Raw genomic sequence first — 27,424 nt, forward strand, 5'->3', positions numbered from 1 at the left:
GGCAGATTCTTCACCGTCTGAGCCACCAGGGAGGCCCTAATACATATGTACAAATTCAGACAAAACAGTCTGTATAGTAGTCCCCCTAACAAAGGTAAAATCATCTCAGTTTTTTTTCAAAGTAACTGCAAACACATGGCTCCCCAGGGCTTTACTTCACATGAAAAGAGCGATAGTAACTACAGCTAATAAAATTAAAACTAAAACAAATGTACGTGTAATAAAATCAAAATAAAACAAACACTTCTAATTACAGGTGTGCGTGCAGTCTTATATGCCTCTGGGCTATTACTTATGGGAACCAAGAGCAGACTCTGGCTGCTGGGGATATTTCAAGGCACAATTTTTTCCCAGTGGTTTAAAGTTCAACTAACCAGAGACAGTGAAACTTGATATTAAAAAAGCAAAACAGGAAAAAGTATCAGAAAACAAGGTGATGGCCATCTATCAGACATATGACCCTCTTTTATTACTCTTTTATCACAGTTGGGGTTGAGATGAGAAAGAGAACATTTTGAGACGCGAAATGTGGGAGGCAGCGTTCAGGAAGCCCAGTGAGTTTTACAAGCTGGAGATATACCAGGTAGTGATACAGAAGATACAGAAAAGAGGTTAGGATAGGTCCTGAAACGGAGAACAACTAAGTTATTCCATGACATCTAAATCTTCATCCAGCTCTTTCTGATGCGTGAGCTTGAGCTTTGGAGCCCAGTCAGAAGGAATCCTGCCAAGAAAGGGACTGCAGGAGTGGCGCTTGACCTCTGAACTCCAGCAGCTTTATCTGTCAAGAGGTCAAGATACAAGATGCTGTGCCTAGCATGGAGCAGACATGCAGTGTGAATTTCCTCTGCCCAGATCACCCTCAATTCTGAAGTGAGAGCTCTTTTCTTATTTGTTCCTTATGACCTTTAAAACAAGTATTGCCAAAATTGAAGGTGCTGAATTGGCAAGGTGTACCAAATTCTTCTCTTAAAGCAGAAGGCCAAAGAGAAGTCAGCCTTACCTGACATAGAGAGAGATGGGCACCAGGGTGTTGAGAACAATGATGTAGCCCCAGAAATTTAGAAATCCACGGTAGGAGGGTGTAGCATCTTCTCCATCATAGAGGTACCAGGAAAAATTGCCAACTTGAGCTTCCCAGTAAGCATGGCCGATGGCAAGACCCGCAGAAAGCAAGATGAGAACAACAAAGATCTGAAAGACACACGGTAGTCAGGCTTAACGCTAAGGACACATTCCCAATCCCATGCATTGTGCAGACTCTAATTTACCTTACTCAATACTTTACATGTGTATGATAATTCAGTACACTGTAAAGGCAACTCAAAAGATGCTGATGCTGCAAAGATTGAAAGCAAGAGGAGAAGGGGACGGCAGAGGATGAAATGGTTAGATATTATCACTGACTCAACGGACATGAATATGAGCAAACTCTGGGAGACGGGGGAGGACAGAGTCCATGGGGTTGCAAAGAGTTGGACACAACTCAGTGACTTGAACAGCAACAACAAACTCACTTAAAATAGAGACAATGCCATAACAACTCCTTCAGGGGACTTTTCTGGTGGTCCAGTGGTTAAGACTCTGTGCTTCCGCTGCAGGGGGCACAAGCTCGACCCCTGCTCAGGGAACTAAGCTCCCATATGCCCCATGTGGCAAGGACAAAAGGTAAATAAATAAACAGAAAGAATGCTTTGAAAGCCTATTCATTTCTGTGGTTGATTAATTTATCCTACCTACCATATACAAGGTAAGGTTATATTCCTAAAATTATCTTTCAGAAGAGAAGGTGGTGTTTTATATTCAAATCCTTAAACATTCTCATAATATGGAACATTATCTCAACAACTTTTCCTTTGAGCAATAACATCATGTTTGGGGAAGATAACCTTACTTGAGCATGAACAATTTCAAAGAAGGCAAAATTGGGATTCTTACAGAAAATGTTCAATGGAAATGATTAAAAAAAAAAGAAGGCAAGGAAACTTTATGCAAATTTGGGTAATTATTCCTGAAAGTTTAATGATCACTTAACATTTAAGATCCTTTAAGAAGCAATACAGTAAGTATTCTATTGTGAAAACTGAGTGTATATATATATATATATATATAAGGAATGAATAAAAAGGTCAATAGTCAACTGGGTATTTAAGATAACTGTAAACACTGGGTACTTGTGAGGAGGAAGAAAATTTCCAAGGCAAATTTAAATTTCTGGACACAGATTCCAAAAGTGCTGTATTTCAAAAGAACTTGGCACAGAGGAGAGAAGACAAACTCCTTGAGAGGGCTCCAGCCATAAGCAAGACAGTGACATGGAGGATGCGCCAGAAGAGCTCAAATGAAAATTTCATGAAATGTGAGAGCAGGGAAAAAAGAATTTTTTCTTATATTAACACATTACTATTATGTGCTTTTGACCATATAAAGTATTGGAAGTATTATAAGTCCCTAAAATGTTTTGTGCTCAAATTAAACGGGATCAGATAAGATGCTGGAGTACAGGGACAAGGACGTCACCTATCTCGTGAACACATCAAAACTAAATACTTGAAAGAAATCCCTTACTGGCAAGTTGCAGGAGTGCCTAATGTTTAGGGCCACTCTATGTGCAGAAGAGTGGACACAGCAGGTTTAAGACTGCCATCCTTAGAGGCCTGTTGACACAGTGGGCCGTTGGCTGGCAACAGGAAACAGATTTTGGAAGGGCTTCCTGGTTCCTTATTTCTTATTCTCTGATAAGAATGACTCATTGTGCCCAGCTGTTTGTGTAAAACAATATGGTTTATACTGACTACCCAGAGTCCTTTAGGGAGTCCAGAATTTGGCACACACCAGGCAGACAGTGCCTACATGGCCAGGCCCCAATAAAACCCAGGCAACGCGTCTCTCATGAACTTTCCTGGAGAGCCAACATTTCACACGGGCTGACACAGACTGTCGCTGGGAGGATTCAGTGAGTCTGTTGTGAGTGACCCCACTGGGAGAGGACTCTTGGAAGCTCATCCCTGGTTTTCTCTGCACTTTGCCCCATGAACCTTCCTTTGCTATCTTGCTTTGTAATAAGCAATACTTATCATAGTAAGTCCTAACTATGAGAACAATTATAGGCTGAATTCAAGTCTTCCTCATGAATCATCAATACTGGGAGTGGTCTTGGAGATAGATCTTTGACTCACCTTACACATGAACTTGCCTTATATTTGGACTTACACAGTATATTTTGGGGGATAAAGGTTTGCTTTTAAGAGAGCTATCCCTGTGGGAAATTAACAGCAGTAAAATCAATCTTACATTGACTTCAGGGGCGTAGTCCTACGAACTTAGATCTAAGACTCCCTAGTTTCCCAACTGATGACTCTATAGGGTGATCACTCAGGTATCAACTCAGGGTACCCTACAACTGGGATTCACATTCCCAGAGAGTCTCCTATTGGAGATGTGGCATTTCTGAGAAAAGGTAAGGGAATCTGTTCTCCCCCGCCTTGTGAATTTTTCTACTTGGCCCACAGAGGTAAAATTTCTTTGCATTAGAAAAACATACAAGAAAACTAGAGCAAAAGATAGCAATCTACCAAAACAGAAAATAAATACCGTATAAACCATGTAGTTCATCAAGTAATCAATTTTAGTTCTTTTAAATCTGGTTTTCCCACTATTCTTCATTATTTTAGAGTCAGCACCTAGAAATGGAAATTTCAATCTGATCAACAATTGGGAAAATCAATCCACTAGCATGTCAATAAAATAACTCTCTTGGGTTTCAATAGAGAAAGGACAATCAGTTTCCTCATTTACATCTTTAATGAGCCTACAGATCAATTTCCCAAGAGACTTCAAAAGTACCTGCAAAAATGACCAATCCATGGCAGAAATCGGTGTTCCTGATGACACAACCACGTAATAAAATTTTATCAGCATCCAAAGGAAAACTTGTGTTTTTCCAAAATAGTGTTCCTGTAAACTTATCTAGTCGGTTATTCGGTTCCTCACATTCAATAAAACCTTTTAAAAGAGATATGATTCACATAAGTACTCACATATGAAAGATTTTCTGGTTTTAATTAATATACAGACTGAACCAAGCAATGGAAATTTAATACAAAGTAAGACATGTTAGGGCTTTCCTGGGGGGTTAGTGGTAAAGAACCCCCCTGCCAATGTAGGAGACGCAGGCTTGACCCTGGGTCGGGAAAATCCCCTGGAGAAGGAAATGGCAACCCACGCCTTTATTGTTGCCTGGAGAATCGCGTGGACAGGGGAGCCTGGTAGGCTACAGTCCACGGGGTTGCAAAGGGTCGGACACAGCTTAGTGACTAAACAACAAAAAGACATATTTGCACAAACCATCAAATGTTGCCAGTGAGCTTTCTTCTTGGAGACACTGGTGTGTGATTTCAAGTGCCATTTTGAACTTTAAGTTGGTTTCTCTAAAGGGAAAGGAAACAAGAATTACATGAGCAAATTTCAGAGTTGGAAAAGGAGTATAAAGAACACTGTACGAAGTAACATTAGGTATACAGGAAGCGAAAGCTAAATAATCAGCCTTTTCTGTTTTCAAACTCTCTATTCTCCTTGGAACTTCAGCTTTGGATGTAGTTATCCCCTGAACTAGAGGAAAACTCCTGACCCAGGAAATGTTGGCCCCCTTTTACTGTTTGTTACTATGAGGCAACCTGGGTAGGCCCCAGGTACCCAGAAGCTTCCTGTCTCTCTCCTTACTAACTTTAATTCTTACCACCAGCCAAGACTACCAAACTGCTATTTAAAACTTTCTTTCTAACATTTAATCACACTAAGATAACTCTAGGATACATATTTGTTACAGAAAGGGTCAAGACTCTATTAGCTTAATATTGCCCAGAGTGAATAACCGGATCCTTTGAAAGATGAATTCTTCAAAAAAAAAAAAAAAAAGAAAGAAAAATGAATTCTATCTAAGGAAGGAGGTGATCACCTTACCCCCAGTACTAAGCATGTTCACCCATCCACACACACACACAGTGGAAGGCAAAACAGAGGCAAGAGGACCCCCAGGGCCAGGCTGGGCACATGCACCCTGGGGAGCAAGCCAAGCTTCCTGCGGTGAGTCATTTATTTCAAGCCCCACGAAGATGGACTGGGGATTCCCATCTACTAAGAAGTGGACCAGCAGTTCTCAACTTTCCATTCTGTTTGCTCTGAAAGGGCATGCTAGGAGTTTCTATCTTTGCAAAACTTCAGGATCCTTCACTTGTGGGAATAAGAGCTGTTTTACAGTTTAGGTTGAACGATCAACTGACTGACTTACAGACCTCGCTTTGACTCAGATGATCTCAGTCTCCATAGAAGCTTATGCTCATCGTGGGTGTGAGAAAGGGGCTGATGCCAAGAGAGGAACACAGGCAGCAGCCTGGGGAGTGAGCAGAGGGGGCAGCGCCCCAACGCTGCCACCCCTGTGTGACCTTGGGCGGGCTACCTCACCTCCAGGGCCTCAGTTTCCTCACGGGGTATGTCAAGGTGATAACACACATCTCATACGGTTGCTGGAAAGATAAAATGAGGAACTTCCCTGGTGGTCCAGGGGCTGGGACTCCGCATCTTTAATGCAGGGGGCCTGGGTTCGGTCCCTGGTTGGGGAATTGGATCTTACATGCTGCAGCTAGGACCCAGTACAGCTCAATAATAAGAAAGAATACTGATTTTTTTAATTAAAAGAAAAAAAAAAAAGATTAAATGACCTACCATGTAAAACTAATGCAACCTAGTAGGTCTTCCATAAATGTACTGAAAACTGGCCAAAATCGTCCAAAAAATCCTTTCAAGTGGTGGCATAGTAACAAAAACCATCAAAGGGAGAGAACTGTCCACCAGCAAAGACTTTAAAAATCTATTTTTTTCCCCCGAAATAGTTACTAGCAGCCGTTTGTCAGTCTGACACTGCTCAGCAGTGGGTAGAGGGCTCAGGCACACATTCTGTAATCAGAGCTTTACTCTCCTTGAAGATAGGCTCGCAAACACAGAATAAGGCCAAGAGAAGTTGGCCTACTAAGGAGTCGGACCACTGCCGTCTTCTTGCTTGTCCTAAGCGTACTCACTAGGGAAAAAGGCAAAGACAACGAGAGGGTGGTCTCCTACAAGGAGAGGTTGCTGGGCATCCAGCGGGTAGAGGTAAGGCCAGACCTCAGGGCTTCCTGTCCAAGTGCACAAGTTTCACGTAACAATGGTCAGCCTTCCAAAGATGAGCTTCCTAACCTGCCCGCCTAAGACCCACTCACCCATCCAGTTCGGCGGTTTCCACGTAGCAGAGGCTGTTAGGTTCGGAGCTCGACAGCAGCAGGATGTCAGCCTGTTTGAAACAAAACATACCAGTAACACAGAGACCCCCACACCCGAGGCAGAATCGAACGCCAGGTCAGATGGAAGGGTAAGGAATGAGACAGCAGAGCTTGAGCCCACTTACTGGGATGAAGTCATTTTTTTTCAGGCGAATGACATCTCCGACTTGAATGTCTTTCCACTTGGCAACTTTGAACCTGAATGTAGAAAAGAATGATAGTTCAGTGGCACTCTTCAAGTTATTGGCAGGGGATTTGGATTATGTTGTCTGGGAGCCAAAAATTCTGGGGAAGGTATATCCCAGGGGAAGGTCAGCCAGAAGGTCAGCCAGCTGATGATTAAGGGGTCATGAGGATCGTCTTCTCCTCTGGAGGAAGAAACAAAGGCGGCTCTAATTTTGCTGCGTTCCTTTCCATCCTGCGTTGCGTGATCGGGGCTTAGCGGGTGCGCATTAAATGTGCAGGAAGGAGACATGTGCCACCCCTCTGTTTTTGCTCATGTCCTGTGCTCCCAGCCCCTCTGCTTCCTTCCACTCAGTCACCCATCGCCTGCTGATCCCAGGAGAGGGAAGCATTCTGGACCCCACATAGCCATCTGGAATATTCACGATATTTTGGTTTCCATACACATTTGGCTGCATTGGGTCTCAGTAGCAGCACTCGGGATCTTTGATCTTCATTGCAGCATGCAGGGTCTTTAGTTGGGGCATGCAGACTCAGCTGCAGCATCTGGGATCTGTTTCCCCAACCAAGGATCGAACCTGGGTCCCCTGCATTAGGAGCCCAGAGTCTTAGCCACGGGACCACCAGGGAAGTCCCCAACTCTAGTTCTTAACTTGTCTCCTCTCTAGTGTTTAAACTTATCTTTTCAACGAGTGTATCACTTTTCTAATAAACCTCATAAGAATATTGATAAAATAAAAAGATTGCTTCCTTTGGTAATTAAATTCTCCTGGAAACACCCATTTGACAGTCTAACAAATGAACATTTAAAAAAATTTAAAATATAGTATGGTAGACCTCAGAGATACTGCAGATGATGAGATTTCAACACAACTAATTCTAATAAAACTCAGCTCATAACAAGAAAGACAAAAACAAAATGCTCTGAAAGCCCAGCGAAGGGAGGGACCACTATAGCTGGGGATTCCTGAAGGGTTTCAGGACGTTTGGGCAAATCGCTGGGGGAGAGCGGAGACGGAGTCGCACACTCCAGGCTGAAGGAAACTCAGGAGGACTGAGGACTCAGACCTCCAGCAGGCAACTGCCTGGACTCCAACCTGGGGACAGGCTCGTCTCAGGAAGTGGAGAGAGGCCTTTACGAGGAAGAGGTTCATGCGCCTTTTGACTTCCAAGTTCCTAGTTATCTCTAAGGTTGCTTCTGGATGTATTTGTATATTACATCCTTGGATGAAAAGACAAGTTCAGAAAGGCACGGTACCTGCCATCCTTAATGACTTCACACGTCCTATTGTTGATTTCCTTGTCCATTTTATGGCGAGCCTTGAAAGGAGGGATGAGGAAAGGTTATTTTAATCATCTTAAAACGGCCAGTATGAATGCCACTAGAAAATACGCTTGCAGCGGTGAGGAGGAGATTGCATGAGAAATCCTTACCACATCATCCACAAGGTCTTTGATGGCCGTGACGCCCAGCACCACAAGCAAGGGCACCAGCGTGGTGTACCACGCCAGGGTCGAGATTTGAGGGATTGCCTGAAAGAGATTGAAAAATGGCAGACATGTGTGCTTGGGAAGACACAGCAGAGCTACAGGCAGGCAACCGCTAATGTTAAGTCTAATCCCCACCATCATCCAGCTGGCATCCTGCACAGCAGCCATGGAAAGGTGCCGAAGCACCCAGCTAACCCTTTTCCTGCCTCTCTCTCTAGCTTCTGGCTTCCTGGAAAAAGCCTAGCGACAGAGATGCGTTACAGAAAAACCCACACGATCTTTTCGGCCAACCCAGTACTAATCTTGCAGACTACAAGAATTACGCGAAGGAACAGTGCAAGGAAAGGCCTAAGGCTGCTACCAGTACCCGCACCTGGATCGCTGTGCCTTCAGGAAAGATAATCAAGGTGTGCGGAGATGGGGGGAGGCAGCTCATTTCCCACGTTACTGTGACTACAGTAAGGCAGAACGCCCCTTTTCCTTCTGGAAGGAAGGAAGGGAAAGCGGCCCACTCGTCATGGAGCAGCACTGTAAACTTGGCGTGTTTCTCTCTACACGAGCCTGTCTCTAAGGCCCCGCTCGATAAGACCGCGCCTTATGATCAAGTCAGCAGGTCTCAGATTCCACTAAATCTGCTCAGGGTCTAGGTCTCCCTCCTGAGTCTTCCCTCCACCCGTGCGTCCGCCATCTCCACTCAGACACACAGGTTACAGTTTCACAGAACTACACTGGGCGAGTCCCAGCAGGCGAGACTATTCTCCAAATCAAATGCTTGACATAAAGAATATGATGAAACCAAGTGGAGATGCCATCCTTTGTAACTGGCGCATCAAGTGCTAAAGGTGGAAACTCTAGCAACTAGAGAGTATATAGTTTCTTTGATCGTAAAGCAGTTCCTAGGTAGATAAAAGTAATGCTCTCCAGATTAACTGGACTTCTTGCCCCAAGTAGGAGAAAAAAATAAAAAAATAGGCCTTTTCAGTGTAAAACCAGGTCAGAAAAATAATTATGAAAATTGTGACAAAAATCCTAATAAAAATCAATAACCTTTCGGCAACTAAATAAAAAATAAAAGCCAAGCATGTAGATTTAATTTTAAGGTACAACTGTTTCACAGACTGAACATTTGAATTTGACTCACTTCAGGAAAATCATTTTAACAATGACATCAGTATGTTTTCACTGACGTAAGTATGAAACTGAACTTTTTAAAAAACAGAATTAAAATAACATCTGCATCTGCTCAGGTTCAGTGTTCATGTAACACTGTTTGTGAACTGATTCTGGGTATTAGTCACACTCTTTTACATCCAGAACCCAGATGACCATATAGAAAACTTTCAAGATTGTTTGTATTTTATGTACAATTTAAACACTAACAACCTGAATGTTACTGAGTCATCATAACTCAAAACAGATTTAAGATATGAAAGGGTATTATTACCTGTAAGATGAGAAGGACCAGGAAATAGAAATTGGCCGCTCTCTTAAACTGCTCAAACAAATTCATTGGTAGAAAGGTCAACGCATTGTATTTGTATGTTTTAATTGCATTATTCTGTCGGGAAAAATGAGAAAATCATTCTAAACGGTCCCATGCTTGCCACAATACACAATGTATGAAGTGAAAGTCGCTCAGTTGTATCTGACTCTTTGTGACCCCATGGACTGTATAGTCCATGGAATTCTCCAGGCCAGAATACTGGAGTGGGTTGCCACACTCTCCTCCAGGGGATCTTCCCAACCCAGGGATCGAACCCAGGTCTCCCGCATTGCAGGCAGATTCCTTACCAGCTGAGCCACCAGGGAAGCCCATGAATACTGGAGTGGGTAGCCTATCCCTTCTCCAGGGGATCTTCCCTGACCCAGGAATTGAACTGGGGTCTTCTGCACTGCAGGCAGATTCTTTACCAGCTGAGCCACCAGGGAAGCCCAGGCACAAAAATCAGCCCTGTGGCCTACAGGCACGCAAGGCTATAATTTGTTTGAAAGATACTGAGATTTTCTTTAAGTTTTTACTTCTAACTGGGCCTCGAAATGACACCTTGGAGGCTTACGTCAAGAGAGTCACAAGACACAGAGATTTCACCTCAAAGGTCTCTTTGGCAACTCTCACTGTGACCAAACAGATTCTGCTGTTGGGCTTCTTGATCCTTAGAGCCTCTTAGAAAATAGGGCAAAGATGAGAAAATGAGATGTGTCAACATGGGTGGAAAAGGAACATTCTTATAAGAGCAATGGAGGGTGTATAAGGGTCAAAGACACAGGTGTGGGTTGAATTGTGTGCCCCCCAAAGATACACTCAAGTTCTGACCCTGTGACCTGCGATGGTCATCTTACTGGGTTAGCCAAAAAGTTTGTTTGGGTTTTCCCATCAGATGGGACAGAAAAATCCGAACAAACTTTTTGGCCAACCAAATGTTAGAAATACGTTTTTTGCTGAGGTGATCGAGTTACAGTGAGGTCACCTTGGATTAAGGTGATTAAGGCCTAATGCAATGATTAGGCCTGCTGGCCTTTGTAGAGGAAAACTGGGCACAGGCAGAGAAACATACAGGGAGACAGAGACTGGAGTGGTGTGTCGCTAAGGATCACCAAGATCTGTTAGCCAGAGACCAAGGAGATGTCTGCAGCAGCCTCTCCCGCAGATCCCCCAGAAGCAATCAGCCCAGTGACACCTTGATTTTAGACTCCGGGCCTTTTCAAATTGTAAGAGAATAAATTTCTGCTGTTTTACACCACCCAGTTGCTGGTATTCTGTGAGCAGTCCCAGGAATCTAACAGACAACATGTCAGCCCAGACTCAGCTCATGTTCTTTATATTTCAATGGTAATAAGCATTTTGGGGGCAAAAATATCTTCAAAGTCTCTGAATCCATCACAGGCCAAGGATGGAGAGATAAGTTACCAAGATTCCTTTCAAATTCTTATTACTGTCAAAAAGCGAGGCATCTGTGATATTACTGTATGCTCTTTGATAAAATTTTTTAAAAAGAGCTTTGTATATTCAGAGGGAAAATTTCAATCAACTTTGTTTTGTTTCACACTGCCCCATACCCCTTAAGGTAGTTCATCTTAATGCAATGAGAAAAAAGGACACTTTAGGAAATCTAAAATAAGACACACGTGGACTTATCTGGGAAACAGAAACAGATTCACAGACATAGAGAACAGATCTGTGACTGCCAGGGAGAGTGGACTGGGAGTGTGGAGCTAGCAGATGAAAGCTAGTATATACAGGATGGATCAACAGTGAAGTCTTATTCAATGTCCTGGGATAAACCAGAATGGAAAAGAATTTTTTAAAGAAATATACATACATATCTATATATAAACTGAATCACTTTGCTGTACAGCAGACATTGATACAACATTGTAAATCAACTGCACTTCAATTTAAAAAAAATGACATTCTAGAGAGCTAACAATGACTGTCAATGGCCCCAGGCCAGGGGTTACCTGGAAGGCAGGTGTCACACAAAGCAAGTAGGCATCATGGCTATTGGGAAAAAACAAAAACAAAAACTGGCTTTTAATAAAGCTAACGAATTAAAATCAACTTACCGCATACTTGCTCTCCTTAATGCAAAAGAATACTGTGTTCATAAACTGAGGTTGTTCATGGAAGCGTCGGTCATTGGCTTTGACTTGCCATGTACAGTCTTCAAAAAAGAAAGAGAAAATTAGCCTGTTGCTATGGGCTGAATTATGTCTTTCCTAGACTCACACATTAAAGCTCTAACCCCATCCTGTACCTCAGAGTATGACCTTATTTGGAAATAAGATTCACTCAGATGCAAGTTAAAGTGGGGTCATTGGAGAGGACCCTAACCCAACATGACCGCTATCCTTAGAATAGAAGGAAGCCAGGACTCAGAGATGCCCACGGAGGGGAGACAGTCAAGCCAAGACTCAGAGATGCCCACGGAGGGGAGACAGTCCAGCCAAGGAGCGAGGCCTGGAACAGACCCTCCCTCACAGCCCTCAGGAGGAATCAACGCACCACCACACACCGATCTCAGACTTCTAGCCTCCAGGACTGTGACATAACACGCTTCTGCATTCAAGTCGCCCAGTTCGTGGTCATTTGTTAGGGCACCCTCAGCAAGCCAATGACCATGTTATAAATTGACCACTATTCATAGAACATTTGATTCCAAAAGAGAAATCCTCATTTAAACATGGCCTGAACAAAAACCCCAGAGCCCCACAAGGTCACAGCTAAATTAAGTTAAATTATTTCTTCAAACTCATTTACTTGGTTTACAAAAAGTGTGTGTGTGTGCACTGTCGCTTCAGTCATGTCCGACTCTTTGTGACCCCATGGACTGTAGCCCGCCACGCTCCTCTGTCCATGGGATTCTCCAGGCAAGAAGACTGGAGTCGGGTGCCATGCCCTTCTCATTCTATTTTATGGTAAAATCTGCAAGTGGTTAACGGTTTCATGTGGCTCTCAGATGACTCATGACATAGCCCTGGTCACCAGTGTCTAGAACACCTCTGAGAACTGCTGTTTGAGAATTCAGGAAGGTTGAAAAGAAAAGTAATTAAGATTCCTTAAAAAGGGAGAAATGACTAATGAGAAGGGATAAAAACCAAAGTCAGAAATGCTCAAGAGGAAAGAATAAGCCGCCCTGTTCATGCGCTGGATTCTTCGCCCTCCTTGTGGCTCCTTAAAATTTGCTTCATAATTAAGTCCTCCAGCCAACGGTTCCTCTGTCTCCACACGACCCCCTCACCTCCAGCCTGGTTTGATTGGGCTGCTTCAGACTGAAGGTGGTATCTGACCTCAAGTAGGGCAGTGGATGTCTATCAGAAATGACCTTGTTCTCTTCATTTTACACTCTGAATAAGACCTTGGAGAGCTTGGAGAAAGCAACTGGTGTCTTCGTCTGCTGCACCCTGAGCTTAACTACAGCAGCATCTGTAGTTAATTTCAGAAATCGGATTGCTGTCAAGTAATCAAAATAACTATTTCTAACAGGGTTCCTCATTTGGCCCAGTTCATACAAATTTGGCCTAATTTCAGTCGGCAAAGTAACTGATTCCTTCTCCTGATACTTTTCTGAGTTTCATGCTAATTGCTTGAGGAGTAGTTCAGTGAGAGACCATAAAGAAAGTGAAAACCGTTTCTGTGGTCAAATACATTTGTGAAACACAGTATCCAACAGCCTCCTCTTGGACATTCAATGGACCCACTGCTGTATTACAGTCTCTGAGAAGTCCTATAGTAAAGAACTTAATTTTATTTAATTCAATCTTTTCAAAATTAATGTGACCAGGGGCACATTTTTAAAAAATATCACAGAACATCTATTAATATGGTTTGAGAAGTGTTGTGTTAAGCACATGCCTTTAAGAAAGGTGGCAAAATAGCACTTGGAAATATTTACGTTTTGGATCAAACATTTACTAAGTACCCAGTTAAAACAGAGAACCTTACTGGACACTTGGACCCCAAGGCTAATTTATAGAAAAAGTAGAAATCTTGTACCATTTTCTAGAATGGAAATATTGACCAAGAAAAGAGAAGTAATATATTAACTAACAAAAATAATTCACCTTCACCTGATGACCCTTTGGTTAAAAGCAAGAAGGAAATTAACTCAGAAGGGTTGTGCCTAATAAAACCATCAATGCATTTACCACCAGCCACCGGCTCAAGATCACCTGGAAAACATGTATGTAACAGATAAGTATGGCTACATGTGTTGGGTGTTGTGGTCACCAAGTCCTTTGACCATCACCATCTGGCAGAGAAAGTCAGTTTTACCTGACCCCTCATTCTGAACTCTTGATTATGGACAACTCTGCAACCAAAAAGCTGTGTTGGTTGGTACGGACTATAGCAAACCAGCAGAGTTAAATGATCACAAGTTTAGCATCAGAAAACAAACAAAAAGCAACCCAAGAGGGAAATGGGTGAAGGACAAATAGATCATTCATACAAAGAGAAATTCAATGGCTCTTAAAAATATGAAAAGATACCCAAGTTCATCAAAAAACAAGGACAATTCTTCAGTGAGGTACCCATTTTTATCCCACAAAGGCAAAATAAACAGGCCCTCTTAGGTGGTCTCTGCAGAGAACAAGTTGGCCACATCTATCAAACTTCAACACAGACATGCTCCCTGAGTGTGTGTACACTCTTGGATAAAGAAATAACATATCTCAGGGCTATTCAATGCAGCCCTGTTTATCAGGGAGATTAGAAACAGCCTAAATACCACCATGAGCAGCTGGTTAAATATCCACACAACGAAAGTCTGTGTGGTCCACAAACAAGAATGAAGTAGCTTTATATGCACCTCATGACAGGGGAGATCGTCAAATTACCCTGACCGTGCAGGCGTGTAACACACAGAATGAGTGGACACTAGGGATACACACACTTGCACACGTGTGCCTATGTGTGTATGTATCTATGGGTATGTAAGGTCTCACGTTTTGTAAGTATTCTTTGCAGAAAGTGGTGTCTGTTATGTCTCCAGAGGACACAGGAGAAACGGGCAAGAGCAGAGACAGAACAGGCAGGGTGGGGAGTTCATTCTCTTCTGTACCCTTTTATCAATCCTGTGTGCAACAGTGCAACCCTTTCATCAAGCCTATTCTCTTTGGGGAAAAATCATTTGTAATTCAATTCTTTTCCTTTATAGGATGACAGTAAATATGTTTATAATAGGTTAATTAAATAATAAATAGATTTAAATCAATACATGTAAGTCGCTCGATTTTCTTATGGTCAGGATGCCATTATGTTTAATTTTTTGAAAATATTATTCAAGGGCATTCCCTGGCAGTTCAGTGGTTAGGACTCAAAGTTTTTGCCACCAAGGACCCAGGTTCAATCCCTGGTTGGGGAAATTAGATCCCACAAGCCATGCGGTGCTGCCAAAAAAAAAAAAAAGTCAATAAAAAAAAAGTATCCCTAAAGGCAATGGGATGGTGAATGGGAATAAATCAAGAAAGAAGACAGGAAAGATGGAAATCTATGCAGTCATGGGGAAGAAACACACCTACATTCAACAATGAGTAAATCTTAAAAGTATCTTTGGATAAGTCCACATACACGCACAAATACACGTTGCATTCCATTCCAAATCAAACATGTGACTAAGGCTGTAAGCTGCATGCAGCCGTCTCGGTTGGAGAGGAAGACAGGGCCTGGTCACCCGGGCCTGAGCCAACAGGGGAAGCAGGTGGAATCGGATCCCAGGGCCGGGCAGTCTTCCGCAGGGATGGAGACGGGACTGAGAGGAGGAAACAGCAGCAGAGCAGCAGTAGCAGGAGGAGCCCGCCGTTTTCAGCCTAAATTGCTGGCACAGCTCCCAACGCCCTCAGCAAAGCATCCAAACTCTTCAGCACGGCCACCGTCCCACCCATCATCAAGCTCCAAAATGGCTGGAGGCTTCCTGAACTCTCAGCCCCTGGGAGCCCTCCTTCCCACTGCCTCGCCCTGGCACACCCTTCCTGAGACCCTGGGGGTCAACTTGCCACTCGCCTTTACTCAGGACACAGCACAGGTGTCCTCACCTCCAGGAAGCCTTCCTTGACCAAGGGAGGCCTCACCTGGTTCCCTATTCATACCTCTCTGAAGCCTCTCCTGCTGTCAGTCACAAATGCCCCCCAAGCCTGCTGCCCCGACACCAGCTCAGAACAAACAAGACAGGCTGGACCTTGGGTCCCTGGAGCACTTGCAGATTTGCTGGAAGGAGGGCACTGCACAAGCAGAGAGTAAAATAACACCAGTGGTTTCCAAGTCACACTGCGATGCATGCTGAAAAGGAGGGGGCGTGAGATGCAACAGTCCTCTCCCCATAAGGTCCTTGCTGCCCCAGGCTGAATTCCAGCTCCTCCACGTGCCACAGGCGTGCCACGCTACCTCCTGCCACGGTGTCTGGATGTGGCCCCCACTGGGCAGCCTCCTTCCTCTCCCCACCCCTAGTTAACTCCTCCTCATCTCTCTCTTGGCAGCTCGGGCATGCCTTTCCACTAGGAAGCGCTCCCTGACTCCCGTCCAAAGCAGGCTCTTTCGTCACAGCTCCTGGAGAGGAACCACACGTGGATCCATTAAAAGATGAAGTCACTACATGATCGAGACTCTTTTTGCAACATTTAGCTTCGTCCCTGTCATTTTAGATGTGGACGGAGGGACTTTTCCATCAATACAGCTCTCTGTCTTGCCCTCCTGCAGGTGAGCTGAACTACCCAAGACTCAGTCTAAAGTGTTATCTGAGAAGCCAGTGAGGTACACAGGAAAGCCTGGGGGTAGGGTCAGCAGAATGGCCACAGGTCTGCAAAAACAGAGAAGGCTGGAGAAGGTTGTACCAGCAGGAGGGGTTTCTAAGGTGGCAGAGGTAGGGAACACACTAAATCACCAAAATTTTCTTGACATATGTGGGCAAACTCATTGCTGAAAAATTAACTGTTCTTTGGCCCAAACATCTCTCCATCCACTCAGTGTGCTTAGATTTGGAGATGGAAGGATCTGTTAAAAAGAATGACCCAGCGGCTTCAGCCTGGGGGTGGTCCAGGAAAATCTGAATACCCCAAAGGGAAGCAGAAGGGTCAAGGAGGTGATCTAATGGTGGAAAGATGAGAGGAGATGACGGGTGGGGGTGAAAACCGTCAGTATGGACTAAGCATTTACGGCATGCCTGACGATGTCCTCATTCCTTCACACTTAGTTTCTGATTTAATCCTCACAACCAACCACCTGATGAGGCTGGTACTCATGTTAAGTCCATTTTACGGATGGAGACATTGAGGCACAGACAAAGAAGTCCTTCCCTCAAGGTCACAGAGCTAGAAAGTGATGAAGCCAAGGCTGAAATCCTCACAGCCCGCACCCAGCATCCTCCCTGTGTACCAGCACGCTCACCGCCTCTCCGAGTCACAAACAGAGATGCATAAGGGAAGTGAATGAGCTTGCCACAGGCAGGTCTGTAGACAGAGAAGAAAGCGCTCCTGGGGTGGGGAACACCTTAAAGTGGGATGTAGAGTAGCCATGAGAGAGGAGGAACAGGCGTGTCAGGATCAAAAAGCGCCGTCCTGTCAGGGAGGCCGTTTCCTGAAGGAGAGGCTGTCCAGAAGGTCAAGTGCTTCAGGGCAAACGGACGTGGGAAGAGGATGGGTGACAAAAAGCCCACTGGACCGGGCACTGGGGTTCTTGGTGATCTTGCTGAAAGCGTCATCCTTAGGGAGCTGGGGCGGCCCCCAGAGGGGAAGGACCAGGGCAACAGGGGGCTGGGATGGTAGGGAAATGGGTTTCCAGAAGCTCGGTCAGGAGATCAGGAGACAGGACAGCTGCCCGAGGCAGAAAGCAGGATCCAGGTAAGAGTTTGCCGCAGGAAAGGGACACGGTTACGTGCGTTTGTAAGCCAGCCAGTGCGAGAAGAGGGGAGGGTTAACTCACCAAGCAAAGCGGCCGAGGAGGCAGGAGACGGCTTTCTCGGCCCATCCCCAGGCTCAGAAAAGCAAGGCAGTGTGCTAAGGCAGAGCACGAGTTTATTCCCAAAGAGTGTTTATTCCCAAAGACTTTCACCTCTACGCTGGTTCCTGACTGACACAGAACTACCCGAGGAGTTGGCCTGGGGCTACCAGGAGGGTGGAGGTAAGCTACATTCACAAACAAACCAACAAACCGCCTGGAGTCAAGGAATTTCAGGAACCTGTGACTGAATAAAATTAAACTGGTTTCTTTAGAGTCAAAGCTTTCCGGGATTTTTATATGCTAATGGATAACCTTAAATTTCAAGAGGATAAAGAATTCTGGGTTTCCAGTCTCAGGGACCAAAGAATCTCTGTGTCCAGAAATATCTGGTAGAAACAGTGCCTCCCAGAACATACTTGGGACATACCATTCTTGTGTGTTCACAAAAGAATGTCCATCCCATCACATGGAAACATTCCCCCTTAGTTTTGTCAACAGCTGCACAAAGGAAGCCAAGGGTACATGAACATTAGTAAAATCTGCGGGTTTTTCTTCCCTCAAGGCACATTCTGACAGCAGGCTTACATCTGATCTTGATTCTAGCAGCAGATAAGAAATGTCCTTCCACTGAACAGTACTTGCAACGGGTCTCTCAACACACTTGCTTACCAAAGTGGGGCTAAACATCTTTAAAAAAAAGAGAACCAAATTTCTGCACTAAAATATGGTTAAGAAAAATGAACGTGGTTCCGGCACACTCTTAGACACTGCTCTGCTGGAAGAGGCTCGGGTCCCTGGTGGCACTCAGCTGGAGGGTACATCACAGGGTGAGAGCTCGTTGAAGAAAACTGCCCTTCATGCAAAATGTCAAGACAGATGGCAGTTAAAAAGGAAGTCAGAATGACTGGGAAAATGCCCAAGTAGGGATATGGGGTGGGGGGAATTAAGAGGGAGAAAGAAGGACGCAGAGGAAGAAGGGAGAGAAGGGGGATGCAGGAGAGGATGCAGAGACTGGTTGCTGGGGTGCAGGGTAGAAGCAAGAATGAAAGGAAAGGGGTCATGCACTTGCTGAGTGTCCTCTGTGTGTCTGGGAAGGGCATACAGAGGGGTCAGAATAATAATACTTGGGGGAATTCCACTGGCCATCCAGTGGCTAGGACTTGGCATCACTGGGGCCTGGGTCCCATCCCTGGTCGAGAACTAGTGGTCTCTCGGTCACTAGGTCATAATAATAATAATGGTATTTTGAAAGTCATTTGAAAGGGGTTTTGAGAATCACCAAATTTCCCTATCCTTGGAAAAGACTCTGAAGAGCCAAGATCAAGTCTGAGCCCCCTGCAAAGCCTGTGTTCTGAAGGTAGCAATCTATGAGAAATAGGACCTAGGAGCCGCATGACCAGCAAAGAACCCTGGGCAGTAGAATGTGAAGGCAGAGCTGGAAAAAAACAGAGGTGAGCGTTTCCACCCACTACGTGCCCCTCGGACAATTCCACAGGCACCCAACCCTGTCCGTTTCCTTGTCCTGGACCACACATCTGATAACATGGCAGCAAGCCCAACAGCAAAGTTCACCCCTACACACACCAAGCCCATTCTCAGCCAGCTCATCAGATACCTACATAGGGTTGAATCCATGATGGTTATATAAAACTTGAAAAGTACAGCGGAAGAAGGAATGAGGAAGAAACATGTTATTTACTATTGGGGCAATCAACTAGAACTCCCCTTGCTAACTCGTCTGGCGACTCCAGCCTTATCCCCCTTCGAACACTATCCAGTCTGGACCTGTTATGACAGAGGCCACATTCCTCATCAGACTGGCAGTGATTCCATTTCAACGAAGCCCAATTATAGTGATTTCAGTGCCTGCTCAGGAGGCGCTGATACTCAATGGCTTAAAATTACAGCCAGATACCCACAGGAAGACCTGATCCTGCTCAGGGTTTGATACAGGAAGCTGAGGAGGGGAAACGACGTAGTTCAGCAGACAGCCTCCCTAGGTCTCAGAGCCTGTGGTGGGAGGTGGCCCCCGTGGGCACACGCAGACATCACCTCCCCATCAGGACCTCCCCGCACAGAAGAGCAGAAGGCGGGCACCATCTGAGCAGAGCAGGAGGAATCATTACATCAGGGGGATTTCCTGCTTTATCTGGTTTTCTACAGGTGAAATCTCTTTGGAAAACAAACAAATCAGCTTAACAGGCAGCAGAATCCTGGAGGGGAGACTGGGGGCAGGGAAAGATAAGGGAGGCAGGCTTCTGGCAGGCCTGGAAGGGGGCTCAGCAATGACGCGGAAACCAGACAAAACCAGAGGCTACTCTGACTGAGGCTGGAACGAGGTGCAGCAGGAGAGGCAGAAACGGAACAACTTCCTGGCGGTTTCTGTGAATGGGAAACCAGTTATGTCGCTGGAATTGAAAGGACCAGGGAGGAAAAACATTTTCAGCTTGGACTATGGAGCAAATCTGGGCTATAAAGACCAAAGGATCGGCTTCCTCCTGGAGTGGAAGAGCTAGAAGACTGCATGTATTTGTAGGAAATGAAATAGAAAAGTCACGGGAGAAAAAAAGCGCAACCATAAAAGTCAGCTACGTTCTATAACCCCAAATGACAGGCTGTCTATGGCCATCTTCAAGAAACATCAGCGGTGCTGAGTAAGTTGCGACAGAAACCCTATGAGTCACAAAGCCTGAAATAGCTACTACCTGTCTCCTGGCGGAAAATGTCTGCCAATCCGTGGTCCAGAGCCGGCCTTGAAGCAGCCCTGATTCGGGGCAGGGAGCACTCTTTGCTGCATCACAGCCCCTCGTGACAGAGACCTACACATTCTCCCCGTTACTAAAAAGTCAAACCATTTTATATTCACAAAGGACTGAACAAACGTTACGGTGACTCCAAGGTTCCTGGGTGTGGTAACCAGCAAATTCTTCCCCACTCAGCTCCTTTCTAAAAATAGAGACATGTAGCAAGAACCTTCTGTTTTCTCTGCAGAACTTGACAGCTATGGTCCACCAGCCCTACCACACTGAGGACAGTGTGTACCTGTCCCAGCCCATCAAGTTTCATCTGAAGCTAAAAGAAAGAAGATGCCTCTCAGAGCATCCGTCCTTTGCCCCTGTTGCTTCTGCCCACATGAAGACAGACAGCTGCCTGGTCTCCTGATTCCAGCATGTTACCTTTTTTGAACGGCTCCCGGGTTTCCTCTGCTTCTTTGTTAACCCGATTCTGCTGTGGTTCCACCGCCGGTTCGTGGTCGTCAAGCTCATCTTCTGTTTCATCATCACTGTAGGGGACCACTTCATCATTAGGCTGAGAATCCTCGTCAAACGTCGTTTCTGAGTCTCTTTCTGTACTCATTCTGCTGGCAAACTGGAACTACCTGGTTTAAAAGCAAGGGAAACCAGAGTGAAACAGGACCCGTGCCTAGTTTTCGGTTGAATTCTTCCTGCATTTGCTTATGACACTTTTGACAGAACGTTATTTATCCACATGGAAATATGACTGATGAAGGACCCCCAAAGTTCAACGTATCATGCAAATAAGAACAAAACCATTCATTATTGATTAAATGCTTGGGTAAGAATTTACAACCACAATAATGTAGCTGCCAACTTTTTTAAGGGTATACAAGCTTTAAGATTTCAAATTGTGTGTCTCTACCCAGCAAGATTAATCGGTTCACAACCAACATTAAAATAAAATGAAACAGATTTTAAAATATCAGAGTACAGCAGGCATAGAAGGAGTACTGTTTGGTTAAACACTTTTGCAAAGCTGACATTTACATGTTCATTTGCATTGTGGGTCTTAATGGAATTGAATTTCTCTTGGGAAGTGTGCCCTGCTTTCAAAGTTTGAAAACCACGGTCCTACAATATCTGGTTGCCATTAACATTAATATTCTGAGCTTTTACTGTGTGATGTATTTTAAATACCAGCTTAGTCCTCAAATTTTCCTAATGGCTTCTTGAAAACACATTCTAGCCTATTTTCCTAACTGTCACCACCCACTCCTTATATTTAGAATTTGTGTTTGTGTATACACCATCGCATAAAGTGACACCACACAAGTGCCAAGTGCGACCTCAGTTCTATTTATATTAGGAAAATATTTACACTAAGACTTTCTGGCATTATTTACTGATACATAAGCATCATACCTACATGTACTCGATATCATTGATAGTGGCAGCTCACATTTATTTAGTGTTAACTGCATGAGGGACTCTGAATGAAATGCTTTATAAACACCGGGTCCTTGAAACTTCCCACATCAGCATAGTGAAGGTATTATTGTTATTTGTAGTCTACAGAGGAGAAAACCAAACCTTTACAACACTAGACAACTTGTAAAATAGCTACTGAAATTTGGAAGCAAGAACAATTGCTTTCCAAGGAGACATCTTTTGTATTCTACTTTCGTGTTATAGTTTGTTAGATATTTTTATCAGGGTTGGTTGCCTTGAGTGGAACTATTTAGCTGGCTGCAGGCTTTCTACCAAATCTAGCATCTTAAATATCTAGATTTTTATAATAAGTGTACAACTAAGAAATGTTCAAATATTTAAGTGGGGATTTTGTCCAACATTATTTAAAATAAAACCCAGAAGCAACATGGATATCCAATAATTATTGCTATTGTTACATTGTGTCTGACTCTTCTTCGATAGCCCATCTGGCTCCTCCAGTATTCTCCAGGCAAGAATACTGGAGTGGGTTACCACTCCCTTCTCCAGGGGATCTTCCCGATGTAGGGACTGAACCCACAACTCCTTCATTTTCCGGCAGGTTCTTTACCACTGAGCCAGCAGGGACGCCAAGGAAAATACTAGACTACTGCAAAACATGAAGAGACTAAAGGGCAGGCAGATTCAGGGTTAACCCGTCACCTGCCACGTGAAACACTTTCCCTCTTCCTAATTTTCTATGTGTTAGTAAATGGCTGTTTCTTGGGATGTTACACTTGCTTAATTGGCCTTACTTGCAGGTTTATGGTTTAGCTAGTATTTAGATTTAATACACTCCTTAGGGCTTCCCTAGTGGCTCAGACGGTAAAGAATCCGCCTACAACGCAGGAGACCTGGGTTGGATCCCTGGGTCAGGAATCTCTCTTGAGAAGGGAATAGCTACCCACTCCAGTATTCTTGCCTGGAGAATTCCATGGACAGAGGAACCTGGTGGGCTACAGGTCATCGGGTCACAAAGAGTTGGACACAACTGCGGGCCTAACACACACACACACACACACACACACACACCTTAAAAAATTCTCAGACTCTTAAGGGCAGACTTTCATCAGAAATCTTTCAGAACAAAAAAATAAAAGTGGTGACCATGTACTGGATGTCTAGTTTATATCAAGCAGGACAACCCCGTGAGGTAGATATTATCTACCCATTTTTCAGATAAGGAGGCTGGGGCTCAGCTGGTAAGTGGCAGAATCAGGGTCTCATCTCTCCACTGCAAGGGCACACACTCTGCAAAGGTGGGAAAGCACCACAGAGAAAGCCTCCTCATTGTATTAATAGTTAAGAGCGTGAAAGTGTGCTAGTTGTTCACTGGTGTCAGACTCTTTGTGACTCATGGACTGTGGCCCACCAGGCTCCTCTGTCCATGGAATTCTCCAGGCAAGAATACTGGAGTGGGCAGCTATTCCCTTCTCCAGAGGATCTTCCCGACCCGGGGATCAAAGCCAGGTCTCCTGCATTGCAGGTGGATTCTTTACCGTCTGAACCACTGAACCAGTAATATGGGAAGCCCATATTATTAACAGTAAACACACACAACATACATTTGCCATTCTAAGCATGTTTAAGTATCCAGATTAGTGGCATAAGCGCCTTCTATAGAATCACTTCGTAAGTGACCATTTTGTCATCGTTACTGCCAAGTGCCTGTGTGTTTATTTCCCGTGTTAAGATTGGGTCCAGTCCTTTGAGTTTGAAGGAGACAGACAAAAAGGAATAGACTTGATAACCGCAAGCCATGTGATCCAAAGAAAATAAGCCATTGCACAACCCACCCACTCACCACCCAACATCCACTCCAGGCCAGATCTGTGTGGCTGCCTTGGAAGGCTGGGCGGCGAGCTCTAAACTGAGCAGGAAGCTCTCTGCTCTGTGTGTGTGTGTGTGTGTGTGTGTGTGTGTGTGTAAGAATGTGTGATATTCAGACACTCAAAGAACAGTTAAGACTACTGAAGAAAAATAAGTTAGAAATCATTTCCTTGAAGCCGTTGGTGACATAAGCAGCTTTCCAGGTCTAAATCATAATCCTTGTCAGGCAGGCACTACGTAAAATACAGATTTGGAAACTTTATGTCTCTCCCCACCACTCCAGCCCATCACAGACACCTCTGAATTTATTCAGCCTTCACTGAGCATCTGCTAGGCACACACTGCGACCTTAGGCGCTGGGAACTGAACCACCACCCAGGTTACTGAGGGATGAAAGTGAAAGTGTTAGGCACTCAGTCATGTTTGACCTTTGCAACCCTAAGGACTGTAGCCCACCAGGCTCTTGTCCACGGGATTCTCCAGGCAAGAACACTGGAGTGGGTTGCCGTGCCCTCCTCCAGGGGATCTTCCCGACCCAGGGTTCAGAAACCCACATCTCTTATGTCTCCTACCGAGGGATACAGATAAGTAAGTTATGTGTGGCAGCCCTGAGACATTTCTCCCCAAACACACACCTCCAACCCACTCCCTCCTCTTCATCCCCGCAGCCACCACCATAATGCAGAACACCACCATCTTGCTCCTTAAATGCCGCAGGTGGAATCTAATAGGACTTGCCACCATCAGCTTCCACATATCCATCAGAGTCATGCCTTTCTCCTGCTTAGACCCTTCTCGTGGATTATGGACTGAACTGCCTCAGCCAAACTGAAAGATTAGCCCTAACTCTTAATGTAACTGCACTTGAAGACAGGGCCTTTAAAGAGGTGTTCTGCTTAGGCGCTTCAGTCGTTTCCCACTCATTGCAACCCCGTGGATGGTAGCCTGCCAGGCTCCTCTGTCAATGGGATTCTCCAGGCAAGAATACTGGAGTGGGTTGCCATGCCCTCCTCCAGGGGATCTTCCTGCCCAGGGATCAAACCCATGTCTTCTTTAACTCCTGAATTGCAGGTGGATTCTTAACCCACTGAGCTACCCGGGAAGCCCTTTAAAGAAGTGACTGAGATTAAATACCATTATATGGGTGGGGCCCCAATCAGACAGAAGAGGAAAAACCACCCAAGAGCTCTGTCTTTCTGTGTATGCACAGAGGAAAGGCCCCGTGGGGCGGTCAAGTTGGTGCAAGATGGCGGTCAAGGAGAGCATCCTCTCCAAAAACCGCGCAGGAGGCACTTCTGTCTCTGCCGTTGAGAGCTTACAGTCTAGACAGGAGTCAGCACATGATAGCCTCAGGGCCAGACTTGGCCAATCGTCTGTTTTTGTAAATAAAAGTTTTATTAGAACACATCCTTGCTCATTCCTTCATGTACTGTTTATGGCCAATTTTACACAATAACAGAGTTGAATAGCTGTGATAAACAATGAATGGTAATGGTAAAAATATTTACTATCTGGCCCTTTACACACAAAAAGTCTGCTGACCCCTGAACTAAAACAAAAGATAATAAGAGAACAACAAAACAAGCGGTCAACAACAAATGCCCACAGCCAGATATAATTATAACTGACCTGGACACCTCATGCATGATTTTTGAAGGTGTGAAATAAACTACCAGGGGCAGTGGTGGGAGAACATCCCTAAACCATACAGTTGCCCTATTGATTGTTAACGGTACTCTTTCAACTGCAGCACAGTTGTGTTACTAGACAGGACACACAGTTCCAAATACTGAGGGAACAACACACCGTCATCTCTGGCTCCTGTGAAGAGGCTGTGGTTATGTGCCTTCTCATACCCAGTCCAATACCGCATTTCATCATTAGGCCATGTGCTTATAATCATGGCATCAGATGGAAAGGTGAATAAATGTTGGAGCAAGGCAGCAAAAGTTTTATCAGGAGTGTTGAAAACTTGTCAACGTAATACAGCATTCATGGATTTTTCTGGTCACATGATCTTAGGAAAACAGGATCTTTAGTTCCTGCTCAGGCTGAGAAGCAGCACAATTTCATTGAGAACATAGGTCTGGGTTCAAATCGTGGCTCTGCTGTTCACCAGTTTACCACCTGGATGGGTTAACATTTTGGAAAGGAAGGGGAGATGTTTTATTCTCCAGGAAGGGGGGAAGATGTTTCATTCTCCATCCTGCCTTCTGTAGTATTCAGTCCTCTTGGTCATAAACCCCAGAAGATAGGAGGAGTAAATGGCAGGATTTCCAGACTTGGATCCCTAAAATCTATCATTTGTCATCTTGGAATACTCGGCTATGAAATACTTGTCAAGTGACTGAATGCCTGAAATTCTCTGCTCCTTTTGTAGTGGACGGGGTGCTAAAGGAGAGAGGAAAAAGGGGACTCAGGTGCAAAGAAATATCTTTCTGCCCTTGCAATAAAACTCTGAGGTCAGAAATAATGAAAGCACAAACTTTTGCTGCGATCATAAGGTTCCTAGATTCAAATGAAGGGAAAGGAGGAATAAGGAGTGTCCTGACACGGCCAGGGTCTGACCTGTACAGACACACTCAGAGGCTGGGGAGGCCAAGAGTCCCTGGTCAATGATATCTTTGTGGTATAAACAGATTAGTGTCTGCAGTGACCCAGCCTAAACCAGGAAGGGAGACTCACAGCACTCATGTTTGTTCTTCTCCATCCTTTTTATGGCTCCATAAAGTCCTCAGCGTCTTGACGAAAGTGAAAGAGGAGAGTGAAAAAGTTGGCTTAAAGCTCAACATTCAGAAAACGAAGATCATGGCATCTGGTCCCATCACTTCATGGGAAATAGATGGGGAAACAGTAGAAACAGTGTCAGACTTTATTTTTGGGGGGCTCCAAAATCACTGCAGATGGTGACTGCAGCCATGAAATTAAAAGACGCTTACTCCTTGGAAGAAAAGTTATGACAAACCTAGATAGTATATTCAAAAGCAGAGACATTACTTTGCCGACTAAGGTCCTTCTAGTCAAGGCTGTGGTTTTTCCTGTGGTCATGTATGGACGTGAGAGTTGGACTGTGAAGAAGGCTGAGTGTCGAAGAATTGATGCTTTTGAACTGTGGTGTTGGAGAAGACTCTTGAGAGTCCCTTGGACTGCAAGGAGATCCAACCAGTCCATTCTGAAGGAGATCAGCCCTGGGATTTCTTTGGAAGGAATGATGCTAAAGCTGAAACTCCAGTACTTTGGCCACCTCATGTGAAGAGTTGACTCATTGGAAAATACCCTGATGCTGGGAGGGATTGGGGGCAGGAGGAGAAGGGGACGACAGAGGATGAGATGGCTGGATGGCATCACTGACTTGATGGACGTGAGTCTGAGTGAACTCCAGGAGTTGGTGATGGACAGGGAGGCCTGGCGTGCTGCGATTCATGGGGTCACAAAGAGTCGGACACGACTGAGCGACTGAACTCAACTGAAAGTCCTCAGCAAGAAAGGGTACTTCTGACATGGATTTTTTATTTCATTTGCCTATTTATTATTATTATTCTTACAGATAAAGCAGATTATTATTAGATACAGATATTTTTTATTGCAGAAAATATTACAAAATATTTAACATGAGATAGTATCATGGTATGGGGATTCCCCGGTGGTTCAGCAGTAAAGAATCCACCTACAGCGCAGGAGCTGAGGGTTTGATTCCTGGGTCAGGAAGGTCCCCTGAAAAAGGGCACCTACTCCAGTACTCTTGGAAAATCCCACGGACAGAGGAGCCTGTCAGGCCACAGTCCATGAGGATGCAAAGATCAGACACGACTCAGTGACTAAACAACAGAGAGACCCTGAAGCAGAGGACACAGCTGAGCAAGCGCTCAGATTCCTGATCCACAAAAATCGTGAGATAAGTTTCAGCTGCTGTTTTGGAGTCATTTGTTACATAGTAATAGAAA

The 27,424-nt window shown here is 44.7% G+C and overlaps 1 protein-coding gene across 4 annotated transcripts in view; it reads right to left on the reverse strand.

Annotated features, from left to right (window-relative positions):
* ATP8B1 (ATPase phospholipid transporting 8B1) overlaps positions 1-27,424 on the reverse strand; it is a 153,082-nt gene that overhangs the window by 33,896 nt on the left and 91,762 nt on the right. For all 4 annotated transcript variants that reach the window (XM_042239337.2, XM_027960977.3, XM_060405298.1 and 1 more), the window contains 11 exons: positions 20,601-20,803; positions 11,556-11,653; positions 9,436-9,549; positions 7,935-8,033; positions 7,759-7,820; positions 6,443-6,515; positions 6,258-6,328; positions 4,348-4,430; positions 3,847-4,005; positions 3,595-3,683; positions 1,004-1,194 (listed from right to left, as the gene is read on the reverse strand). In XM_042239337.2, coding sequence (XP_042095271.1) covers positions 1,004-1,194; positions 3,595-3,683; positions 3,847-4,005; positions 4,348-4,430; positions 6,258-6,328; positions 6,443-6,515; positions 7,759-7,820; positions 7,935-8,033; positions 9,436-9,549; positions 11,556-11,653; positions 20,601-20,781 — 1,220 coding nt within the window. In that variant the 5' untranslated portion in view covers positions 20,782-20,803. The remainder of the gene's footprint in view (positions 1-1,003; positions 1,195-3,594; positions 3,684-3,846; positions 4,006-4,347; positions 4,431-6,257; positions 6,329-6,442; positions 6,516-7,758; positions 7,821-7,934; positions 8,034-9,435; positions 9,550-11,555; positions 11,654-20,600; positions 20,804-27,424) is intronic.

The sequence above is a fragment of the Ovis aries genome, chromosome 23 (assembly GCF_016772045.2).
Source record: "Ovis aries strain OAR_USU_Benz2616 breed Rambouillet chromosome 23, ARS-UI_Ramb_v3.0, whole genome shotgun sequence".
Lineage (NCBI taxonomy): Eukaryota > Metazoa > Chordata > Mammalia > Artiodactyla > Bovidae > Ovis > Ovis aries.